The 22,901-nt window shown below is 51.6% G+C and overlaps 2 protein-coding genes across 8 annotated transcripts; both read right to left on the minus strand.

Annotated features, from left to right (window-relative positions):
- Positions 1–34: 34 nt before the first annotated feature.
- LOC116588598 (trem-like transcript 4 protein) lies at positions 35–8,079 on the minus strand. The gene is made up of 7 exons (XM_032339888.1): positions 7,993–8,079; positions 7,511–7,834; positions 6,736–6,868; positions 6,011–6,064; positions 4,557–4,675; positions 2,799–2,908; positions 35–1,719 (listed from the first exon to the last, which is right to left on the minus strand). Exons 1-7 carry the CDS (start codon positions 8,048–8,050, stop codon positions 1,495–1,497), a joined length of 1,023 nt encoding a protein of 340 aa, XP_032195779.1. The 5' UTR covers positions 8,051–8,079; the 3' UTR covers positions 35–1,494.
- Positions 8,080–8,160: 81 nt separating this feature from the next.
- On the minus strand, positions 8,161–22,117 carry TREML2 (triggering receptor expressed on myeloid cells like 2). 7 transcript variants are annotated; one of them, XR_004285016.1, is made up of 6 exons: positions 20,129–20,204; positions 17,631–17,951; positions 13,519–13,936; positions 12,361–12,467; positions 11,594–12,057; positions 8,161–8,352 (listed from the first exon to the last, which is right to left on the minus strand). XR_004285016.1 is itself a non-coding variant. In XM_032339885.1 (6 exons), the coding sequence occupies exons 2-6, from the start codon at positions 20,195–20,197 to the stop codon at positions 11,963–11,965; spliced, it is 1,038 nt and encodes a 345-aa protein (XP_032195776.1). In that variant the 5' UTR covers positions 20,198–20,869; positions 21,810–22,117; the 3' UTR covers positions 10,077–11,962. The 7 variants fall into 7 exon arrangements, 3 of the variants coding, with proteins under 3 accessions (XP_032195776.1, XP_032195778.1, XP_032195777.1); XR_004285015.1 differs by having other exon boundaries at positions 8,161–8,373; XR_004285014.1 differs by having other exon boundaries at positions 9,374–12,057.
- Positions 22,118–22,901: the final 784 nt, after the last annotated feature.

Here is a 22,901-nt window from a genome sequence, read left to right on the forward strand (position 1 = left end):
GCCAATGACCTTCTCAGAACAAGGCCAGGTAGGGTGGGAGGTCAGGGTGCAGTAGTTGCCCATTCTCTAGGAGTCAGATATAGGGAGCTGGAAGGGCAGAGCAGAGACCTGGAGGGCTAAAGTGATGCTCAGAGCATCCTGCTCTCCACCTCCTTCAACTTGGGGTTGTTCCTGAGTGTCCTCATGCAACCACAGACTGCGGATAGAACCACATCCTCGGCACAGGGAGCCTGGGATGTCCCAAGTGACAAGTGCTTAGCTTGCCTTCCTCCCTGAGGAAGACCTTTCCCTTGCACCCAGCCTGCCAAACCTCAGACTGCCCCCCACTCTTCACCTCTCCAACCCCTCTACCTTTCTGGCCATAAAGCAGCCTGACCCTCAGGTCCCATCCTGTAGACAGGCTGACCTTTCACTGTAATTGAGGGCAAGCTGAAAACATTGACAAACAAGCTGCTTGAGCAAGAGGTGGTAAATTCCCTGTCCTTGGAGAGATTGAGGCAGACACTGCATGACTCACTGGGATTTTGCAGTTGGACTCACTGGCAGTTAGATTCGATGATCTTTAAATGTTATCCTTGAGAAGTGATGTATCAGCAGTCAAGCAATCTTTTCCATGACGTGGTAGGACCCCACCCTCTGCCCCCATGGCCTGGAGTTCCCACAGTTCAGAGTCACTCCTTGGGAGTGCCTAACAAAGAAGGGAGCTCTGTTCCCATAATAGCCCTGTGCAAGGGCACTAGGGCAAAACAGGAGGTAACCCTCAGCCTGCTGTCCTTGATGTGCAGCTTGTAGAATACATGATAGCTTCTGTGGAAGGCAGAGGAACACAGATCAGTTCTGGTGGAGCTGCAGGGGCCACGACAGGGAAGGAAATTCCCAAGCCCCACCTTGAATGGCAAGGCCAAGGGTTAAGGAAGACCGCTGAGCAGCAGGCACTGCCCGTCCTGTCAGGGTCATTTGTGAGAATCAAAATCGGAAGGTCAGGAAGGAGAGGAGGAGCTGGGATGGAGAGATAGAACTTAGTGGCCCTCAGAAAGAGCTGGGCAGGGGCTGTCCTGAGGAGGTCACCAAAGAGGAACTTGCACAGCATGTCAGGATTTCATAGGCCCTGGTCAGGAAGGAAGTGAGGGTCACAGAGTGTGGAGAAGATTGGGTTACTTGGAGCACTGGTGTCCAGATCCTATTTAACTGGACTCTACTTCAGTATCCTTCCTCCCAGACCCTGGGGAGGGGAGCAGGCAGGTGTCTAGAGACCCCTTCTATAGGCCCCAGAGCCTTCCCATCACAGCCTTCACACTCAAAGCTTCTCCCCTCTGAATGATAATGACTTTCCTTTCCTCCTTCCTCCTAATTGCCCTTGTAGGAAGCGATGATCTTTTGCTGGTTTGGGACCATCTTTGCCATGCTGAAGTCCTCCCCCCACCCATCACTGGTAGAGCAGCCCTATGCCTCACAAGTACTTGCTAAGTGCTCACTGCTCAGTGAAGTCTGTCCTTAGCTCTTGAGCTCCCTATCTGGGGCAGTTGACTTGGTGGGCTGGGGTCTGGTTCCAGGGATGCAGGCATATTCTACAGTCAGAAAGGGATCAGGCGTGGGTTTCAGTTTGGGCTGAGTATTGACGTAGATGGAGTCCTCAGGGCCAAATTGATTCAGGTGGATAAGTGAGGCATAGCAGATGGCCCCAGTGTCCTCATCAGAGCCCTTCTGTTGATCCGAGCCCTAGGAATCAAAGGAGACAGACATTCAATGTACAGATCATAGCTGGGCGTGGTCCGTGGCCCCAGGGCTGCCCTGAGCTGGGTGGAGGACAGAGACAGTGATAAGGTGTGGAACAGAGTATGAACCCTGCAGAGCCTCTGGGAATGGCTAAAGGCAGCAAAGTCACCATCACTAAAGATGTTTAAGAATAGGCTAAGGAAGGGGTGCCTGAGTGGCTCAGTGGGTTAAAGCCTCTGCGTTAGGCTCAGGTCCTGATCTCAGGGTCTTGGGATCGAGCCCCGCATCGGGTTCTCTGCTTGGCGGGGAGCCTGCTTCCTCCTCTCTCTGCCTGTGTCTCTGCCTACTTGTAATCTCTGTCTGTCAAATAAATAAATAAAATCTTTGAAAAAAATGGGCTAAAGAAGACAACATAGGATGTGACCCGTGGACCAACAGCACTGGCATCACCTAGCAGCTTGATAAAATCTCAGGCTCCACCTAAGCTCTAGGAAGGCAGTCTCTGGGGGTGGTGTCCAGCAAATTCTGTTTGCACAAGTTCTCCAGGAGTTTTTTATCCACACATGTTTGAAGAACACTGAGCTAGAAGAGCAATTGGTAGGGATGTCATTTGTAGAGTTGATCCCAGCATTACAGAGGGTTGTACCAGATGACTTTAAATCCTCCTAATCCTGCAATTCTGTGATTTCAAGAGTTTTAGATCTTTAGACAAGACAGACCCAACAGCAATAGCCCGGTCCCCAGTTCCTGATGAGAGAGCACCTAGGGAGCTGTGATTTTACCATGTGACCCGCACCCCCCTAGCTGACTGGACTGGTGGCAGCCACGCCATGAGAGGGACCCCCTATTAACAGTTGACTCCTGTGGGGGTGAAGATCAAAAGCTGGGGAGTCAACTTCTCTTTCTAAGTGGTTTGAATTGGGAAGGATGCGGTCAAGGGTGCATGTAGATGAGGCAACAGGAGTGTGAGGAGTCACGAGTGAGCCCCAGTGCAGAGTGAACAGAAACTACAAGTAAATACAACCTGGGAAGCTGGAAAACAACAACAACTACCAAACAAAAAACACTGACAAACAAGATACCCAGGAAAGCTGAGATCGCCTCTGCCTTGGTGAGAGTTCCTTCCTATGCCCAGTGCTCGGTTCCTTCTGGACTGAGATGTTGTTATAGATGTGGTGGGATTTGTCCTCACCTGTGAAGGAAAGAGTCCAGTTTGGGGCAGGGATCTCTCCACAGGTCCCATTCCTCTGGGAATGCAGGGGTGCCAGAGGTCCCCACTGGGCTGAGGGACCAGGGCTGGGTCTGGAAACCCCACCCTGCCCCGGGGGGGCTCACTAATGGCCAGCACACAGCATCCAGGGGTCAGACCTTGGTGCCAAAGGGCAAATCAGACTGGCGGCATGCAGCAAATCTGCATAAAACTGGTAAAGTTGAATCAATCTCAGTCACTGAAAGTTCCAAATTTAAAAATCCATTTAAGTATAATCTATTTTCTGGTGAAGTTATCTATAATGCCTTTCAAAATTTTGAACCAAGAACCGCAATGAGAAACATTTTATCTTATTTCTACATATACAAACACACAGACTCATACACACACTCTCTCTCCTAAAATAAAAGTCCAATGAAAAAATATTTATCCTTCCAATGTGATATTTTGCTTTTCTATTTGAGTTTATGAAAATAGTATTGTGACCCACTAAGTTTACTTTACATAATTTGAAAAATACGTATATAAAATTTTACAACCCATTACTACATTAGGATTTTGATAGCTCGGAAAATTAAAGTCATTAAGGTTCAACATAGCGCTGGCCCACTTCCACATTTCAAAAAAGTTGTCACCACACACATCACTGGATTATATGGTTAATAAATATGCAATATGTGCTAAACAAACCAAACAACAAAAAAGAAGGCCGGAATCATCAAAAGGCATTAATCTGATAAGCCTTGCACAAAATGCTGGTGATTTTACATGTGATTAATGCTAAAAAAAAAAAAACTTGCAACTTGAACATTAAAAAATCCTTTAATGGGGCACCTGGGTGGCTCAGTGGGTTAAAGCCTCTGCCTTCAGCTCAGGTCATGATCCCAGGGTCCTGGAATCAAGCCCGGCATCGGGCTCTCTGCTCAGAGGGGAGCCTGCTTCCCCCTCTCTCTGTCTCTGGCTGCCTCTCTGCCCACTTGTGCTCTCTGTCTGTCAAATAAATAAAATCTTTAAAAAAAAATCCTTTAATGCTTTTAGGAAGACAAAATTTTAAAACAACAGTGACAATTCAAAAAAATACTCTTGTGGTGCCTGGGTAGCTCAGTCAGTTAAGCATTTGCTTTTGGCTCAGATGGTGATCCCGGGGTCCTGGGATTGAGACCCGCATCAGACTCCCTGCTCAGCAGGGAGCCTGCTCCCCCCTCTGTCTGCTGCTCCCCCTGTTTGTGTACTCGCTCTCACTCTCTCTCTCTCTCTCTCTCTGTCAAATAAATAAATAAAATCTTAAAACACATATAAACACATAATAAAAAAGTTTTCCAGATAAATTTGTTTAAAAATCCTTATCTATAAGAAAAGGGCAAAATATACACTCCCCAGTAGATACTAGAATACCCAGTTTTTGGCGAATAAGGCTTGGAAGGGACTGACCTTGAGCCTCTGAGGAGAATGACCCCACCCGCTGCTCTGACAAAGCAAGAGAACACAGCGATCCTGACCACTCACCACACAAGCCTCAGTTTCCCTGTTGGTAAAATGGGCATGAGAAACCCAGTCTTCAGGCTCGTGGGCATGGGAACATCATGGCTAAGCTCTCAGTGGTCTACTTGGAGCCAGCACTGGAGTTTACCTTTTGCGGCGCTTCTGCGGGCTTTCCTGAAGAACAGGATCATAAGGAGGATGAGCACCAGCACCAGCAGGACACCCAACGTAGAGCTGGGAACGATGAGCTGCCAGTTGCCCTGAGGGCTTTGGAATGACGAATGACCAGCCAGGTGAGGCAAGTGGGAGCCAGCCTTCTGCCCAGAAGGCATCCCTCTCCCCACCTGGGTGATCGCGACTGACCCTCCTGTTGAGCTGGCCATGGTCAAGCGCTCTGCCCCATAAGCCATGCATATCCAGCCATGTCCAGCCACGTCCAGCCACGTCTGGCCATGTCTGGCCACATCTGGGCTTGTTTCTTCCTCTGTGAAACGGGAATGCTGTCCTCCTTTTCCCTTTTCTGGCTGCTGTCCCCTAACTTGAACCTTGTTGCAGGGTCTGTACTCACCCCTCCCACATCCTGCTCTTAACTATTCTTGGTCCCAGTTCCTCACCCCTGCCCATGAGATGGGCTCAGCTGGTGCCCTGTGACCAACGGCGCTGCATAATAAATGCTTTTGAACAAGACCTGTCTTAGGTCAAAGGCAGAACACTAAGGTAGGCTTCCTTACACTGCATCAGGCTCCCAGGGAAGGTGTCTGGGGTGTCAAGGGTTGAAGCCCTAAGCCTGGGTGGCAGCTGCTCTAAGGACCCCCCTATGCTCCATGACCAGCACCATGCAGCTTCTGGGTATAGCGCCTTGAAGCAAGGAACCAGGGGTTTGTGAGAACCCTGGGCTCCCATCGCAGCAAGGGTGGGTGGGCAGAAGGCAGGGGAGGGTGGAGACCGGAAGAAAAACAGCTGTCGGGTCACTCCCGGGGGCTGGGGCCTAGAAACCATCAGGCAGGATGACAGAGGAAATCAGGCCATGGACTGTAGTAACTACAAAGTGCACCCTTTCCCAGGACCCTGGCAGCTTTGGGATAGAGATAGGCTGGAAGAGGGGAGAGGAAAATGAGGCAGCCCTGGTCCCACGGCTGGCATTGAGTCAGACCCAATTCTACCTCATCTTCACAGCCCTCTGTACAGCGGTGGTTGCCAACTGGCGGTGCTTGTGTCTCCCAAGGCAAGCTTGGCAATACACGCTTGGATTTTGTTGTCGCAACTGGGCGATCCAGGGGGAGATTGGCACTGCTGCTACTAATGGGTAGGGGTCAGGGATGTTGCCAAATAGCCTATGGTGCACAGGACACCCCTCACACCAAATGTCAACATGCCAAAGGCAAGCAGGCACCTGCTATAATGTAATGATGTCATTGGCCCCATTCTGCAGATGAGAAAACTGAGGTTTAAAGAGGCAAAGCAACCTGGTGCAAATGGTGTGACTCCCATTTCATCCCCTGAGAGCCAGATAGCGGTGGGGACGTGGCAGCTGGAGGGAATTTGCCACAGATGGCCATGGGTAGGAGGACGTGGAGGGCAGGGAAGATGGGGACGGAGTACCTGTCAGTGACAGGGCTGGTGGCAGAAGTCCAAGCTGTGGTCCCACTGGTGCTCCTGGCAGTAGGCAGAATTGAAGCTGTAAGAGATGACAATGAGGGGAGCACTCCCATGTGTTTGCCCCACTTTTCAGGCTCCCCCTTGCTAGTCCGTGGCCCTGGAAAAGAGGAGCCCATACAGGGCCCTGGGCCAGGTGAGGACTCTGAGAAGCACCATGCCTCATGCCCTGCACCAGGCCCTCTATGCGGGAGTTACTCTGTGTGGGATTTCCCTCTCAGTCAAGTGCTCCAGTGTGAGAGGCTTTAGGTTAGGATCACACTGTCACTAGTATACTGGATATACTACAGTCTCTTCCGTTTTCATTGTTCTTGACCATGTTACGCACTCTCAACCGAAAATGCGTCCCTCCCACCTCCCATCCCCCACCCCACTTCTGTCTCTTCTGGATCAATTCCTGCTCACTCATAAGGCCCAAGTGGTATCACCTCCTTTGGGGAATCCTCTAGGAGAATCCATACCACTGCTTTCTCCAGCAACCTGGTCCCTCCCTTCACTGGGCCACCATCCAACATGCTTCCATTACACCACCTACCACCCACCAACTTAACCCTTCACTTCTGTGTCGGCCTTGGGTGCAGGGATCAGCAGGGGATGCTGTGGGCTCCTCCAGCACAGGATAGAGTCTCAAGGTGTTTGATTTCCCTTCCAGGGTGCAGCCCCTGCCGTACATGGAGTGGACAGTGAGCCATGGCTTGGGTGGTTGGTGATTGACCAAGCAGCTGACCAGGGTCCTCTGGGTGCCCAGCTCACCAGATGGCTGAGCAGGCTTGGCAGCTGGTCTGAGAAGATGCCATTCAAGCCCTGGCCATCACAGGGAAACACAGCGGGGGCTTTGTAAGTCTGAGATTTTTCAGGATAAACACCAGGGCCTCAGTCAAGACTATCGCCCAGCTTCCCACCTGAGCCTTAAGGAGCCTTAAGGACCTGACCCTAAGGAGCAGGTCCAGGGTGAGGACACAGGCTCTCTGAGCCCTTGGCCACCACACCTCCCTGTCTCATCTCCAGAGTCCCGTGTCTGCCTCCCTAGTTGGCTCCTGTCTGTCCACATTTCTTAATCCACCCAGCCACCTGCAACTCAAGCACTACCCTTTGAGAGAAAGCTGGGGTTAGGGCCAAGAGTCAGGATGCCCAGGGATGGCCGAATCAGCCAGTCTTGCTCAAACCTGAGAAGGCTTTACAGTCATTACAAACCAGTGGAGGAGTCTTGTTCTTAACAACAAAATTGTTCAGAGAAATGCATGTGATGGGAAAGGAAGAACCACGGGAGCCAGCAGGTCTGAGTTCTGGCGCCTGATCTGCCCTTCACCAGAGGTGACTCTGGGCAAGGAGCACCCATTTTGGGCTGTGAGAGCACTGAAGACAACTATTTTGGAGTCCTTTCTAGCTCTAACATCTTGTGACTCAGGATGATTGAGAACCACACAAAGAAGGGAAAGGACTCACCCCGAGATACCACCAGATGGATGTTTCTCTGAAAAAATTTCCTGGAGGATTTGTAGATTCCACATGAATAAGATCCAGAGTCTTCTACCCTGAGCTCGGTCATGGTGACGATGAAGTAGCCCCGTCCGACTTTATCCTCAATGGAGTTTTGAGGCTTCCCCCAGAGTTGGGGTGAGGTGGCTAACAGGGTACAGGTACGTGGTAAGTCCCACCTGCACCAGAATTTCACGGCTTCTGAGCCTTTCTGGGGCGGGTACAGGCACTTCACAGAGAAGGACTCCCCTTCCAGGAGATGCAGCATCTCTGGCTTCTGTCCCCATGAGCCTGAAAGTACACTCTCACGTCAGGGAGCCACCCCTCAGACACGGTGGTGCTGGCAGGTGGGTGCCCCGGCCGTCCCTCTGCATGGCCCCTCTCATGGCCACCTCACCTGGCCATCTCCCTCCTCCTGCCCCTTTCCCTCCCTCAGCCCCCCTCATCACCTGAGGCCAGGAGCACCAGCAGGACAGGCGGCAGCAGGCATGTGGCCTCCCAGGCCATGGGCCCTCTTCTTGAGCTGGGGTGGGAGCAGGGAAGCCCTGAGGAGAGGGAGCCGGAGCTGGGGCGCAGGGGTGGGGATTTGGCCTAGCCACTCTCACTTGTCCAGGAAGAAGAGCTGAGGGAGGCCAAGTCCTCCAGGGGGCAGCGGGAGGCCTGGGAGTAGGAGAGGTCTTGGCCTGTAAGCAGGAGCCTTGTGCTGCAGGTGCGACATGTGTGCCGGCTCCAGTCTCAGAGCTGAGGCTCCAGGGGATTCTGAAGCTTCTGTCAGCTGACTCTTGCCCAGCCTCTTCCTCCTGGCTGCACTGGGGTTAGAATGTAGAAAGCTGTGAAAGTCCAGGAAGAAACTGTTGAAACCAGAACCTATTTCTCCTTTCTGCTTTCCCCTCTAATCTACCACTTCCTCCCGTTCCCAAGTCCTCCCTGCAAGTAAAAAGGTCCAGCTGAAGGTGAGTGACAGAGTTAGGGGACCCTTTGGAGGTGCCCAGTGGTCCGAGACTTCCTGCCCAGGCCTGTCTGGGAGCTGGGGAGCTCTGTGGGGATTGGAGGGACCGAGGAGAAAGGAGAGGGAGAGTCATTTCCGGAAATGGAGGTACAGGGAACGCCCCTGGTAGGGGTGGGAGAGAGTGAAGCTGGGGACATAATTGGTGGGGAGGGGAGTCGGTGGGGGGAGATGGATGCAGGAGGATGGGACCTGGGGGGGTTCCTCCTCCAGGTCACCCCAGTTCCCCAGTTCCCAGCCTGCCATAATCACTCCATAAGCATTTGTCAAAGGACCACAGTCATCAAGCACATTTTAAGGAATAATTGTCATTAGAAGAGCTACTATAATCACAGGCTCTTTACAACCCAGAAAGAAGAAAACCCCGTGAAAATACAACGTGGCAGGTCAGGCATGTGGTGTGCAGACTCTGAGGTGGAGATGAGCACAGCAGGCCTAAGGTGCCCAGGGAACAAGCCGGGACTAGGAGGACAGGAAGCAGAACAGGACAACAGGAAGCTCAGGGTGTGAGGACTTCTGAGGACAGGAGGCTCTCCAGGATGGCAAGGGAATGATGGGGCTTCAGGCCCTGCAGCGGCCCTTTGGGAGTGGGCGATGGCACGTGGCCACCTTCAGGCCCCTCCGGGAAGGGCCTGGCTCTGTGCAGCTGCAGGAGCCCCCAGAGGGACTCTCACTACTCCCAGCAGTGGGGTAAGAAGTACATCAGCCTGAAGGAGAAGCATCCCCGACTCAGCACCATGCAGCCATATGGGAGAAGTGTAACCCTGAGACTTGCTTGCTGGCGTCCCTGTGGGGGCATGTGTGCCCCATGGTGATGGACCCACCTGCCATGCTCTGCAGAGGAAAACCCCCTCAGTGCTGTTTTTGTTTTTTTTTGTTTGTTTGTTTAATGTGTCCTTGTCCTTGGTCACGACAGGAAGCCCTTCACAGGTGTGTCCCATCATCACAGCCCACTGCTCAGGAAGCTTCATTGCCTTACCCACTAAAGGCAGCGGCAGCCCTGGCCCGTTCAATACTCGAAGGTGTCCCGCCCTTCCCTGCCCTCTGTCTGTCCGGGCTCTGGGGCCTCCTGCAGCTCCAAGGCGAGGAGGAGGAGCAGGAAGGAGAAAATGAAGTGCTGGGGCTTTGAGGACAATGTCCCAGAGCACTGGAGGTCCAAAGAAGCCCCTCAAGGCCCACCGGAGGTGGAGAGCAGGGGCAGGGCATCTAGAGCACTTTCTAAGTGCCCTGAGTTCTTACTGTGGGGTTCATGTGGGAGCAGGATCTGTGGGTGGGCACGTGGGGCAGGCTCCCCCCACCCCCTTCCAGGAGCCTCTCATCCTGGGCAAAAAGGGATGGCAGGTCTCCTCACAGCTTCCCTGCCTAGCATCAGGGCACAGCCAAATGCCTCTGCCTGGGTCCAGCGCCCACAATGTGAGGCCTGACCATGTGCCCCTCTGCCCTCCCTTGCCCCTTCCAGTTGAGCACAGAGAAATAGGATCCAAAGGTCTTCAGTGCAGACAAAGACCTCTGGAGCTGGAGGAGAGCTTGCAGGCCAGCAATCACGAGGCATTTACTCAGGTGCGTGAGGTTCAGGTGACTCCTTTTTATCCCAAAGGCAGTCTTGAGAGGTAGGCATTAGTGTCCCCTTTCACAAGAGAGGAAAATGAGAGCCAGCAGGGTTAGTGACTCACACAGAGTTACACAGACAGGTGGCCTCACTGGGCTGCAGTCCTAAGCCCTCTGCTGGGAACAGGACATCCTGTTCTCAGATGAGGCAGGGCGGTCAGTGTGCTGTTGTAGGATCGCGAATGGAGGGGGGCTCTTAGGGAGCTATTTTCCCCCAGGGATATTAAGCCCCCTCCTAGTTAAGACACCAAGGTCATGGCCACCCTCTCCTTGTAGGGAGGATGGGGGTGCTGGGGAGGGTGGGGTGTGTGTGTGTGTGTGTGTGTGTGTGTGTGTGTGTGTGTGTGTGTCCTGGCACCAGGTTTGTCAGTTCCTCAATCTGAGTCTCTCCTCTAGTGCCCTCTCCTGGACATAGGAAAGAGGTGCCTCCTCCGTGCAGTCCCCCGGGATTATCTCTGGCCCCTTTCTCTCTCCCCAAATCCATTCTGGAGTGGTCTCCCAGCTACCCATCAAGGCCTGAGCTGTGTCACTCTCCTGACTATGACATTTGCTCCCCCACCTGGGAGGTCCCTGTCCCAGGGTGGGGAGTGAAGATGTCATATCAATCCCTGGGGGCTTATTCCAGATGCTCAGGCTGGTAGAGCCCCTGTTCCATGGGACAAAGCCAGCCCATATTCTCCAGTCCTCACTGTGGAAGAGGACAAGTCTGAGCCAGGAGCCAGTGAAGCTGAGGCCAGACTCCTAGAGCCACTGGGCCCCCATCGAGGCTCCTCAGCTCCATCCTCCCTACCCCTACCCCACCCAGGTGTTCCTCCAGCTATGCTCTGTTCCAAGCTGTCTTTGCTGGGTCACAAGTAGCTCCTCTCTTCCCAGGGGACAGTGAGTCCCAGGGGAAGGCAGATGATCTACTCTTTCTCTGAACCGTGGCCTCCCCTGCAGTGGACTCTGGAGGGCTCTCATTCTCCTGTGGGAGCTCAGACCTGGAGCTGGGAACTGGGGGAGAGGGCCCTGAGTGCAGCCTCTACACACCAGTCTGGGGACGGGCTGATCCTGACACCACGCGGCTCTGGGAAGCCTGGTCACAGCTTTCCCTGGAGAGCTGGCCAATGGGTAGCACCAGTGTGAGGGTGGGCTCTGCTGGCTCCCAGGACTTGAGTGACAAGCAGCTACGGTCAGGGCAGGACACATCTAGAGGCCCATCAGAGGTCACGGGACCCTGTGGATGGGGAACTTGGACTGCGCTGGGGTCCCCTACTGCCAACACCCCTGTGGACCTCCAGCTCTTGGTCGCTGTTCCTTCCCCTCCATGGCAGGACCCTTGAGACACTGATTGCCTCTGGGACTCTTTTGCTTCCCCAAGCACATGGGGAAGCTTGAGGGGAGCAGAGGAAAGCTGAGGACACAGGGTTCCAGATGGGGAGAGGGCAGCCGTTCACCTGTCCGCTCCCCTCTGCTCCATAGCAAGGGGTTCCGAGGCCCACAGAACCGGAACTCTCTGTGTACAGCACCGTCAAGTCTTCCCCACCACCCAGAGGGGACCCAGGGCTCTGCGACTCTGAACTGATTCCCCTCGGTGGCTTCCCTGGGGTTTCCTGCCTGGTACCCCCAATCTGGGGGCTGTCCCAGGCCCCCGGCAGCCCAAGAGGACTGAGTGGGTGAAGAGCAGCCTCTGGTTCTGGAGAGGCCTGAGTCCAGCCTTGAGCAAGTCCTCAGCCCTCAGCTGGGTTCCAGTTCAAACAGGCCCCCATCTTCATCCTCCTCTGGCCTCCAAAGGCCCCTCCAGGAGGAGCTCATGCAATCCATAGTTAAGTTGCCTCAGACCAAGCAGGCTTCCATGGAGGCTCCAGTCTTCCAAGTGGGTCCCTCCAGGGTCTAGCAGGATTGTTGCACACCCTGTAGCCTGTGAAGACAAGGAGAGAGATGCAGAGGGGCAGGGCTCCTGCCTGGGCCAGTCCACCCCTCTTCTGGCTCTGCCCTCTGCTTCCTGCCAGGTCAGCCCCGGAGGGTCATGCCATGCTGTTCCTGCCTGCCTGCCCTCCCCCCACCCTCCTCCCTCGCCTGGGTGCTGAGCAGTCCTTATGGCTGAATGCAGGTGATGACATACCACTTGGGGACAGAGTGCAGTCAGGCGCCTTGACAAGTGTGTCAAGCCCCCGTGCTCTGCCCCCGCCCCCCGGAGGATGGGAGAGTGGGTTGTACTCACTTCCCCTGTGTCTCTTCTTCCAGAGCCCATAGACCACGATCACCATCAGAGACACTGGGAGGAAGATCAGCAACCCCGGGAGCACAATGGAATACGAATCCTGGTGCCTGAGGGGACAGGACAGAGCGGGGAGGCACTGAGCATCCAGGTGCCCCACCCTGACCCATGTCTTTCTGGATGCCACGTAAGAAGAGCCGGGACCAGGAGAAATCCTCACAGCCCTGGTGGGAGTGACTGCCTCCCTTCCTTGGGGATCCAGCCATGGCAGAAGGAAGTGAGGACCTCAGAGGTCAGGGGAAGAAGTCCCAGGTGGAGAAGGGCATCTCTCCACTTTAGCACCTTCCCTCCATTGTTCCCCCAAACCTGCTCATCACTGAGGATGAGAAATTTAAGAGACCCCCATTTGTGACAGAAGAAACTGAGAGTCTTGCTCTCCTTGTAGTGAGAGCCTTTCCTCATGGCCCTGCCCTCCTTTGTCCTCTGAAGCAGATGTGGTAGGTGCACAATCTATATGCCCTTGCACCAGCCCTCAGCACCTCCATCTAAATTTTTTTCAGCCCTTGGACCTTCTCCTGTCAGTACAGTCCTCTTTGCCACCTCTTTGCAGGCAGCCCCTCACTGATGACCAATACGAGCAGTGTTGGTGTAAGAGTTGGTGTATTAATACCCCAGCTCCCTCGCCCTTCAGCTGGGAGTCTGATCCTGGGCCCCAGAGCTTCCTCTAGGCTTGTGCTCTGCTGCCCACAGTGGTGGCCAGCTTGATTAGGTTCTCTACCAACTGCTTCTCTTTCTCCCTTACCCCTGCTCTTTCCAGTACCCCAGGTCCCAGAGGCTGCTTCTGGGGGAGCCCAAATTAAAGCATCCACCATTTCCCACTTTCTACTCGCAAGTCACATCCTTGTCCTGTCCCAACCTTCTCCTCTCCACCCACAGACTCATACTGACCCATCTCCCACCCTCACTTCTCACTGTCATCCTCTATGTCCCCTCTCCAGCCTGACATCTGGTCTCCCACGACCGCCCATTCAGCATCAGGCCAGACCGACCTCCTGAAAAGGAAAGCTCTGCTATCACATCTGCACCTTGAGGTCTATTCAGGCACCAGTTACTGCTGCTGGATGTGGTCAAAAGCCACCCAAGCCCAGGACCCACAGGTACCTGACAGGGGACAATTTGTTGAGGAGAGACCCGCCGGTGTGGCACATTCCTGTGGTGGGTGATCTGGTGTGCAGATGCCCAGCCCTGGTGGAGATGGATGCTGGGGCAGCAGAGGAGGCTCTGGCATCGCTTGGAGACACAGTCACTGTCTGGGATTCCACGGCCCTGCTGGGCCCCATGGTAGAAGGGCCAGGGCTGGTGAAGCTGAAGCCTGTCATGGAGGTCAGTCTGATGGACTCTGAGGCAGTCGGGGGCACAAGACTGGTCAAGGTGAGGAGGCCAGGAGTGAAAACTGTCATGCTGGTGGTGAAAGGGGCATCAGGGCCTGAGGTGGGGGCTGGGCCCGATGTGACAACAATTCTGCTCTTGAGGATATTGGCCAGCTGTCTAAGAGGAGTACTTCTCCTGGTTGTGGAGGCTAAGGGGTCAGAGAGGGAAGAATGTTAGACTGAGTCAGGGGTCTCGCTGATGGGAACAGATCTTTGTCTCCCCTCCTTGACCCTGGACCAAGGATTCTGCTCTGCTGTGTGACCAAATGTGGGCTTGTCAGGGAGAAGAAGTAGGCACAGTAAAGAAGGAAGAGGCTCTCCCAGTTTCTTTAACTTTCCCTGTCAGGCCAACTCTCCTCCCTGTCTCCACCTCTCTAGTCACCTCCAGAACTTCCTTCTTCCTGCATGCCAAAGAGATTTCTTCACTAGCATGTTGAACAGGGACCTTCCAGGTGTTCCATAATTGGTGACCAGGGTCCAGAAATGAGGACAAGGAAGCACTGAAGGCCCACATTCCAAAGACCGCCTCCAGCAGCAGGGTCAGATGCCCACCTTAGGAGCTTAAGAAGAGACACCTGCTCTCATCATCCATCCACTCAGCCTTTTACCTCACATTTTCTAGAAGGCTGGCATTTGGGTGGTGGAAGAAGAAGGGGTTGTAGAAATCATGAGGTCCCATCTGTGGTGGTGTGATGGAGTCTATCTTTGCAGAGAGCAAGAGAATTGAAGAGAGATGGTGGGGGAGAGAGAGGGCTGGCACAGGCTGCCACATCCCATGACTGTGCATGGCAAGGACACACTCCTGAGGGCTAAATGGCCACCATGGAAGGTACCCATCTTTCTGGGCAAGGGAACCCAGAACAAGCAGCACTGGTGAGAGTGGGGATGGGGGAAGAGGCTGACCTGGAGCCAGACCTCCCACATCATCCTACTCAGCAGTGGAGAGATCTCAAAGAACCCTCAGAGAACTCATGTGTGTGTGTCTTAGGAGAGCCAGCATTTAGAGACCCACCTTACAGAGGATGACAAAGGGCTGGGTAGAGAAAAGTAACACCCAACAAAGAGGAGAAGGCAGGATGAGGTTACTGAGAAGAACCCCACCTTCCCCACCTGCTGGGATGAAGGAGAGGGAGTTAGGCAGCAGGCTAATACCCTCCTTCATACTGTGGGTGGCTTGGGCCATAACCTATGGTCTTCAAGGAGTAGAAGAGGATATATTGCTAGAAGATTAGAGTTTTTAAATGGGCTGAGGATTTTTTATTCCCTAATAACTGAAAAGGTCTGCTAAGTTGGAATCTCCCCAAATGGTCTTTTTAAAAGGTAGACCATGGGATTTGACAAGGGAGGGGGGTATATGCAAAGAGAAAAACAAAACCATTTCATGTTTGTATCCCTGCAGATTAAGACTTTTATACACTTGATTTTAACTATTTCTTGGGTCTAAAGCAGAACTGGAGAGGGGGAAGGAGATTCGGCACCACATCTTAGAGACAGCAGTTGCCCTAGCTCAGTCACAACAGAAGAGGGGGATGCCGGTGGGCCAGGGGATGGGCAAGGGTCATTAACTCATGCCATCACCATTGGCTGTTTTTTTCATGTTCTCTTGCTGGTTCCTCACTCTTTCCTATCTTATAAATGTGGGGGAACCTCAGGGCTTGACCCTTTTCTCTTTTTTACACAGAAGGGAGAGCTTCTCTATCCCCTTGATTTTTTAACAGATTTTTTTTTGAAATAGTATTCACATTCCACATATCACACCCATTTGCAGCACCAAATTCAATGACTTTTAGTCTATTCACAGAGTCATACAGCCACCACCACAGTCAATTTTGGAATATACCCACCATCTCCAAAAGAAATCCCCACCTTTTAGCTATTAACCTCTACCTCTCCTTCCTTCCCCCCAGCCCTAAGCAACAACTAATCCTCTTTCTGTCTGTATAGAATTCTCAAATCCCCTAGACTTTAAACCATCTTCACAAAGGACTTCCTGGGTGGCTCAGTTAAGCATTTGACTTTGGCTCAGGTCCTGATCTCAGGGTCGTGGGATAGAGCCCCTCTTCCCTCTGGCTCCCTGCTCAGCAGGGAGTCTCCTTCTCCCTCTCCCTCTGCCTCTGCCCTCCCCCACTCATACTCACTATCTCTCAAATGAATGGATTAAATAAAAAAAATCTTAAAAAAAAAACAAATAAAAATAAACTATCTTCACAGGGATACTCCCCCTGTGTATATCTCCAGCTCTGACCTCTCAGCTAAGCTCCAGGATTCACTGCTGCTCCATTTGCCCACTTGGGGTTCTAGGAGGTGTCTTGAACTTAACATGACAAAAGATAGCTCTTGATTTTTATCCTCCAAACTAGCATCTCTCCAGAGTCACCCTACCCAATAAATGGTACCGACATGCACCTTGCTGGTGGAATAAAAAACCTTACAGTCACTCTTGATTCCTCCCTTTCATTCACCCATCTTACCTCCAAAGTTTACAGAGTGGGCAGGAAGTGCGAACATCACAGATTTGAACCACTTCTCTCCACCTCATGTCCTACTTTAAGACACTCATTCTCAGCCAGAATACACACAATGGCTTCTCGGCTCATCTCCTATCCTTTCACAATCCACCCTCCACACAGCAGCCATTATACTCTTTTTTTTTTTTTTCCAGCCATTATACTCTTAAAGACAAGTCACAACACACTCCTGTAAACACTCCAATAGCTTCCTACTGTACTTAGAATGAAACCCAAACGTGGCATTATAGACTTTAGGGCTGCTGTTTGACTCTCCCAACCTTATCTCCTGCCACTGTGCCCCACACTCAATATGGGGCAGCAACACAGCCCTGCCTTATACAAGCCCGGCTCTTTCTCACCGCAGGGCCTTTGCACATGCAGTATTCCCTGCCTAGAATACAAAGCACCCACATTTCAACAGGGCTAGAAAGCTCTTCTCACACAGGACTCTGCTTGATGTCATCTGCTCAGGGAAGTCCTCTCTAGTTTCCCATGCTTCACTAGCTCCCCCCCAACAACGCTGAGTTACTTCCCAGTTTGTCACACTGCTTGTGACACACTCACTATCTCTCAAATGAATGGATTAAATAAAAAAAATCTTAAAAAAAAAAAACAAATAAAAATAAACTATCTTCACAGGGATACTCCCCCTGTGTATATCTCCAGCTCTGACCTCTCAGCTAAGCTCCAGGATTCACTGCTGCTCCATTTGCCCACTTGGGGTTCTTGAACACCTCTAGGAGGTGTCTTGAACTTAACATGACAAAAGATAGCTCTTGATTTTTATCCTCCAAACTAGCATCTCTCCAGAGTCACCCTACCCAATAAATGGTACCGACATGCACCTTGCTGGTGGAATAAAAAACCTTACAGTCACTCTTGATTCCTCCCTTTCATTCACCCATCTTCTTAAGAACATTTATTGTTATCTATAATTATTCTTCTGATGATGAGCAATCGCCTGTCATCTCTCATACGGCAGGACTGTGTCTAGTCTCTGGCACAGATTCGGGACTCGGGGAATGTATATTGAACAGATGATGGAATAAAAACAAAGCACAGAGAGCCCTAAGTGTGAATCTTGTTTCTGCCACTTGCTACCTCTGTGACTGTGGACAAGGTCAGATCCACAGAGGGTTTTTTAGATCTCATTTTCTTCATTGGTAAAGTGGGGGACAACAATGCCTGTGAAGATGTCAGTAAAGGAACCATGAAAACCCTGTAGCACTGCATGCCCATTGATGGATGATTCTTCTCACTACATCTGCTGTGAGTGGAGTATGGGGCAGGGAGGACACCCCTACCCTCCCAGTGCCCTGGCAGGCCTGCTCACCTGGAGACACTTCCAGTAGGAAACCCGTCAGGGGGTACAGGGTTCCTGAGCTGTTGCGCATGCACCAGTACCTGCCGGAGTCCTGGCGCCTGAGGGCCGCCATGGTGATCTTGACCACCTTGGCCTTGGGATCGTCCTGCAGCTGGTAACGCGTCCCCTGTACCCAGCCCCTGGCGAATCCAGGCTCACACCGCTTCCTCCTGATTTTGCACCATACCTTGCCCTCCATGTGGTTTTTGCGGCTCTTGTAGGAGCACTGCACAGACAGAGTCTCCCCTTCAAAGTGCTGGACTTTAGTGTACACGTTCTCGGCGGGGACACCTGGGGAGACACTGCTGGTGAGCAAGGTCTGGAGAGAGAGGAGGAAGGAGGCATCTCAAAGGCTGGGATGAGGGGAGAGGAGGTGGATACGACCCTGCTGTCATGGAACCAGAGTTCCAGGGAGAAACACAGCCCTGCTCCGAAAGAACTCCTCCATCCAACAGAGGAGATGCACAGGCCCTGCTTCAAACAAGCTCCCAGTCTGAGGAGGAAGACACAGGCCACTCCCTCAAGGAGCTTCCAGTCTTTTGGAGTAGTAGACAGTAGCCCTGCCTTCTGGAAGTTCCCAAACTAGAAGGAAGACAATAGTCCATGCCCTTGGTGAGTTCTAGGATGAAGATATAAGACTAGCCCTCAGGGAACTCTCAGTCTGATGGTTGAGACACAGGCACAGCCTTCAGGGAACCCCCAGGCTAATGGAGGAAACTCAGCCTTTACATTCAGAGAGCTCCAACTGACATAGCCCCTTTTTTCATGGTATTTTCTAGCCCAATGGGAAGGTAATAGCCCCATCTTCAGGGTCTTGTGGGAAAGACCTAGGTCTTGTCCTCAGTGAGAGATATACAGAAGTCACAAAGTTACAAAATTCCAGAGCACAAACAGCTTAGATAAAAAAGAAAATCCAATTGTTGAAAAAATTAAGAGTAGTTATTTATTTCACAAATAACTTCATCATAGTTATCTTTTAAATAGCAAGGTGCTGTAGGTCATTCTTGGTGCGGTTTCCTTTTAAAACATTCTAGTTGCATAAAACCCAGAGATTAAAAATGCACAAACATACAAATAAAGTCCCAATGGAGTACAAACCAAAGAACTATACAATTAGTCACAGTTCATCCATAGCCTATTACAGTCTCCACCTAGAAATAAGATGTGATCTGTGCATTTTACAATCCACAGCTGGCGGGGAGAGAGTAGAACTAGGGCTGAAGGTGGGGAATCAGGGGACAGGGAGACGGGCAAAGCTGTGATGGTCTCCCCCCACTCCACTGCCCACCGTACACCCAGCATTTACCCCTCTCACATCCCCCAGAGCCTGCCGTCGACACACACACACACACACACACACACACACACACACACATTTCTCCCCAGCAGGACAGAGTGGAGAGCACACATTTTGCAGTCTAAATAAATATGGGTTTAAACCCTGGTTCCACCACTGACTAACTGTGTGAGTAGACCCCAAAAATCTGCTTCTTTATCTGTCTCAGGTTGACTGTGGGAACTGGGCCCCAGGACTGTGCCTCGAAGGGAGGTGGTGCTCCACGTGCTTCCCTTTCTCAAATCCAGGTTGCTTCAGACTTCTCCAGTGGAGCCCAGAGCTATGACAGCCAAGGACCCCACAAATGACAGAAGATGTCTACCTGCTTTCACCCCAGCTGCACTACAGCTTAGAGTTGTGCTAAGGTAGCACAATGTCTGTCTGGACATTCCTTTGTCCTATACAAACCAACAGAATGATCCAAGTCAGTTAACTGGCAGGTGGGAGGTTGGAGGACCCCAGGATTACTTCACACTTCTTCCCTGGCAAGGAGAGGGGGCTTTCTAGGAGAAGTGCGGGGTCGGGAACTCTTGTAAAGGTCTGTGTTCATTTGTGCCCACCTTCCACCCCTCTCACAGGTGGTGGCCAGAACTGTACAGGAGAGGGTAACTTGGTGACCATGGCAATAAGAAAGGCAGGACTGCAGAAGGCCTCCTCAAGGGGCATTTAGTAGCTATGGGGTGAGCGAGGCCTTCAAGGAGGGCTTCCCCCTCAGGACAGGGGGATGAGGAAGAGCGTATTGGCACAAAAAGCACTCAGCCAGTTAAAACACACACACGTGATGCAATGATTCTTGTAAGAACCAAATAGGGCTTTCTAGAGAAGGGAAGGAGACTTTCTGGGTGAGGAAACAGAGTGTCCATGATCAGATGTCCTGACCAACCCTGGCAGATGAATGGGCCCAACAGCGAGGGTCCAGAGTTTTATCTTAGTTTGTGAGTCCTGTGTTATCTTTGCCTGGGGCCAGATAGTGGGACGTGACCTTCTTACTTGTTAGGAGCCACTAGGTCAGCCCCATCTCCCTTCTCCTCCAACCCCACAAAGCATCAAACAAGATTATTGGGCAAGGAAAAGCAGGGAGGGAGAGTCCAGAAAAAGGCCATTCCCTCCCTCCTATGCCAGCTCCTCTCACCTGATACAGGGCGCTGGAACCACAGCAGCCCCAGCAGCAACAGCAGGAAGGTGGGAGCCATGGCTCCATCCAGTTAGGGACAGTCACAGGCCAGCAGGGGGCCGGGACACCTCGAATCCAGGGTTAAGGGCCCAGGCCAATGCGGGATGTGCCACTTAGGTCTGCCAGGGAAGGACCTGGCCTTCTCAAAGTGCAGTTGCCCATTTAGGGAAGTGAGGAAGTTGTGGGACCCACAGAGATCGGCAGACCGCAGGGCCCGCAGAGCATTCCGAGGGCGGTGCTGGCTGCTGTTCACGCCCTCTTCCCCGAAGCTTCGGGCAGGTGTGGCTGCTCCACCCAGTCTGGGGCCCCTGCAGCGCAGGAGGGGCTCTCAGGGTTTGAAGACTTCCAATCCTTTCCTGGAAACTGCCCGGTGGGTGTGCCTCCTACCTTGAAGCAGGGGATTGGTGTAGGGGACTGGGGTGAGTTTTCTGGACCCTCAACTACAGGCTCCCTGGGATTCCCTGGGCTCAGAGACCCAGAGGTAGGGGCCCAGGCTGGAGCAGGGCACCTCGGATCCTAGGTTTTCAGCAACACACATTCGCAATGAGTTTTCTTGTCAACTCCATTCATTCATTTCACTCAGCTCTCTACGATGCGCTCCTTCTGGTGCCCTCTTTACCAAGTTCCGGGCTGGTCAGAACAGTCCCCCTCGCTCATACTAGCAAAGAACCCCTTCCGAGCTCAAAGGCGATCTTATTTCTGCTACAGTTAGAGTGACGGAAAAAAAGATGCAAATTGTTAAGGCTCAGGGCATAGTTTGGGCTCGCGCTGTGACACGTGGGGACACACACACACACACACACACACACAAGCTGTCTTTCCTTTTGACTACTCACTTGTCTCCTTATCTTTACCCCTCTCTCGCATTCTCCCACCAACCAGTCTAATCACCCACCAGCTCCGCCCCTCCCCCGCCTCCCTCCTGCAGGCTCCCCTCCCCCGCTTCTCCAAAAGCCACGCCCCCAGCCCCCCCTCCCCGGGCCCCCGGCCTGGCCCCCTGCCGCATGCGCATGCCCACTCAACTTCCTCTCACTCAACCCTATCTTGCCCAGACAGCCGCCCGGCTGCAGCCGAAATAACCCAGCATTTGGCCCAAGACCCCACCCTTCACTCAGTCGAGAGCTCTAAGAATCAGAAAAATAGAATTCTGACGTCCAAGAGCTGTGTCATCTGCTCACTGGGGGCGAGGGGGCCTATACGATTATGTGTTTTCCCCTACGCGCCCTTCTTTTCCTTAGACAGGAACTTTGTTTTCCTTAGACAGGACTCACAAGTAAAAAGTCTTCAACTGAGCTTGAACTCGCAAACACCAAACCAAGGAAGCTTGATCTCTGCTGACTCCAAACTTTCAGTCTCTTAACTTACTCTATTCATTCATTCGTTCCTCTCTACAGTCTTACGCACCACATGAGGTGCCAAGCATATGGGGTAGAGGAATGTCACTTTAGACCTCTCAGCTCCCAGAAGACCTGTTTCACTTTCTTCATTCACCCTTACTGTTTAATAGGTCTTCCCAGTGTTCAGATGACTGCGTTCAAAGGCTCTTTGCCCTCCCAATGCATGGTGTCTTCCTTCCTTTCTTCCATCCCAACCCTAAGTGGCTTCAAGAATGGGAGTGGGGGGGGGGGGCTCCACTTACCTCTTGTAGGAACTTATTTCCTGGAATCACAGTGATAGCTGTGACGATAAAACCCAGCACTCTCATTCCACTGAGAGAGGAAGTATAAATTGGATTCATTGTTTCTTGAGAGAAATTTGGAAGGATTTATCAAGATCTCTAAAAATGTGTATCCATCAGGCTTTTATGAACAAGAAGATTTAACATAGCACTAGATTATTTTTCTTTACATTTATTTTCCCCTCAAAAACTAGGATCTAATTTAGAGTAAAATTCCCCTTTCCACAAAGAAAACTCCAGATTCAATTTTCTTCAACTTCCTCAGTGAGCTGTACCAAATACATAAAATGAAATAACACTGATGTTACGGAAACCGTTGAAGATAGAAGAGGAGATATATCCCAACTTGATTTGTAAGGTCAGAATATCCTTGACACTAAAACCTGACAAGGACATTACAGGAAAAGAGAAGTACAGATGTGCATGCTTTATGCACATAGATAGAAACATTTCTAACAAACCAAAAGCAAATCAAAACCGTCAATGTATATAATAACATAAAACAATATGACCAAATAGAGTTTATCTCAGGAATGCTACCTATGTTCAACATTTGAAAATCAGTCAACCTAATTCATCCCATCACCAGAATAAACGACAATTATGGGATTATCTCAAACAGATGCAGAAAAAAGAATTTGCACTACTCCCACCACAACCACGACCAATTCATAATTAAAAACTCTCAGCAAAAAAAAAAAAAAGTTGTAGAAGAGAATGTCCTGGCTTTAATAAGGGACATTTACCAAAAACCTATCTCTAATACTGTATTTATGGAAAATATGTTTTATGTTGGCTGCATTTCTCTTAAGATAGTTCAATGGTAGACGTAGATTCTGAGAGCTCAATGCCCTGGCCTTGCTAGATGGTCGGTGTTCTGAATATGATTCTGGGCTTTTCTTGTTTTAAGGATGTAATATCTTCTGTTCCCTGAAACATTTATCTTTCACTCACAAGCAATTATCCTGTTTGTTCAGTGTGATTTTTCTCTTAGGCTATGAATCTCCTCATGTATAGAGCAAACAGAATAATGGATCCTGGCTATCACATCTT

This window comes from Mustela erminea, chromosome 4 (assembly GCF_009829155.1).
Source record: "Mustela erminea isolate mMusErm1 chromosome 4, mMusErm1.Pri, whole genome shotgun sequence".
Lineage (NCBI taxonomy): Eukaryota > Metazoa > Chordata > Mammalia > Carnivora > Mustelidae > Mustela > Mustela erminea.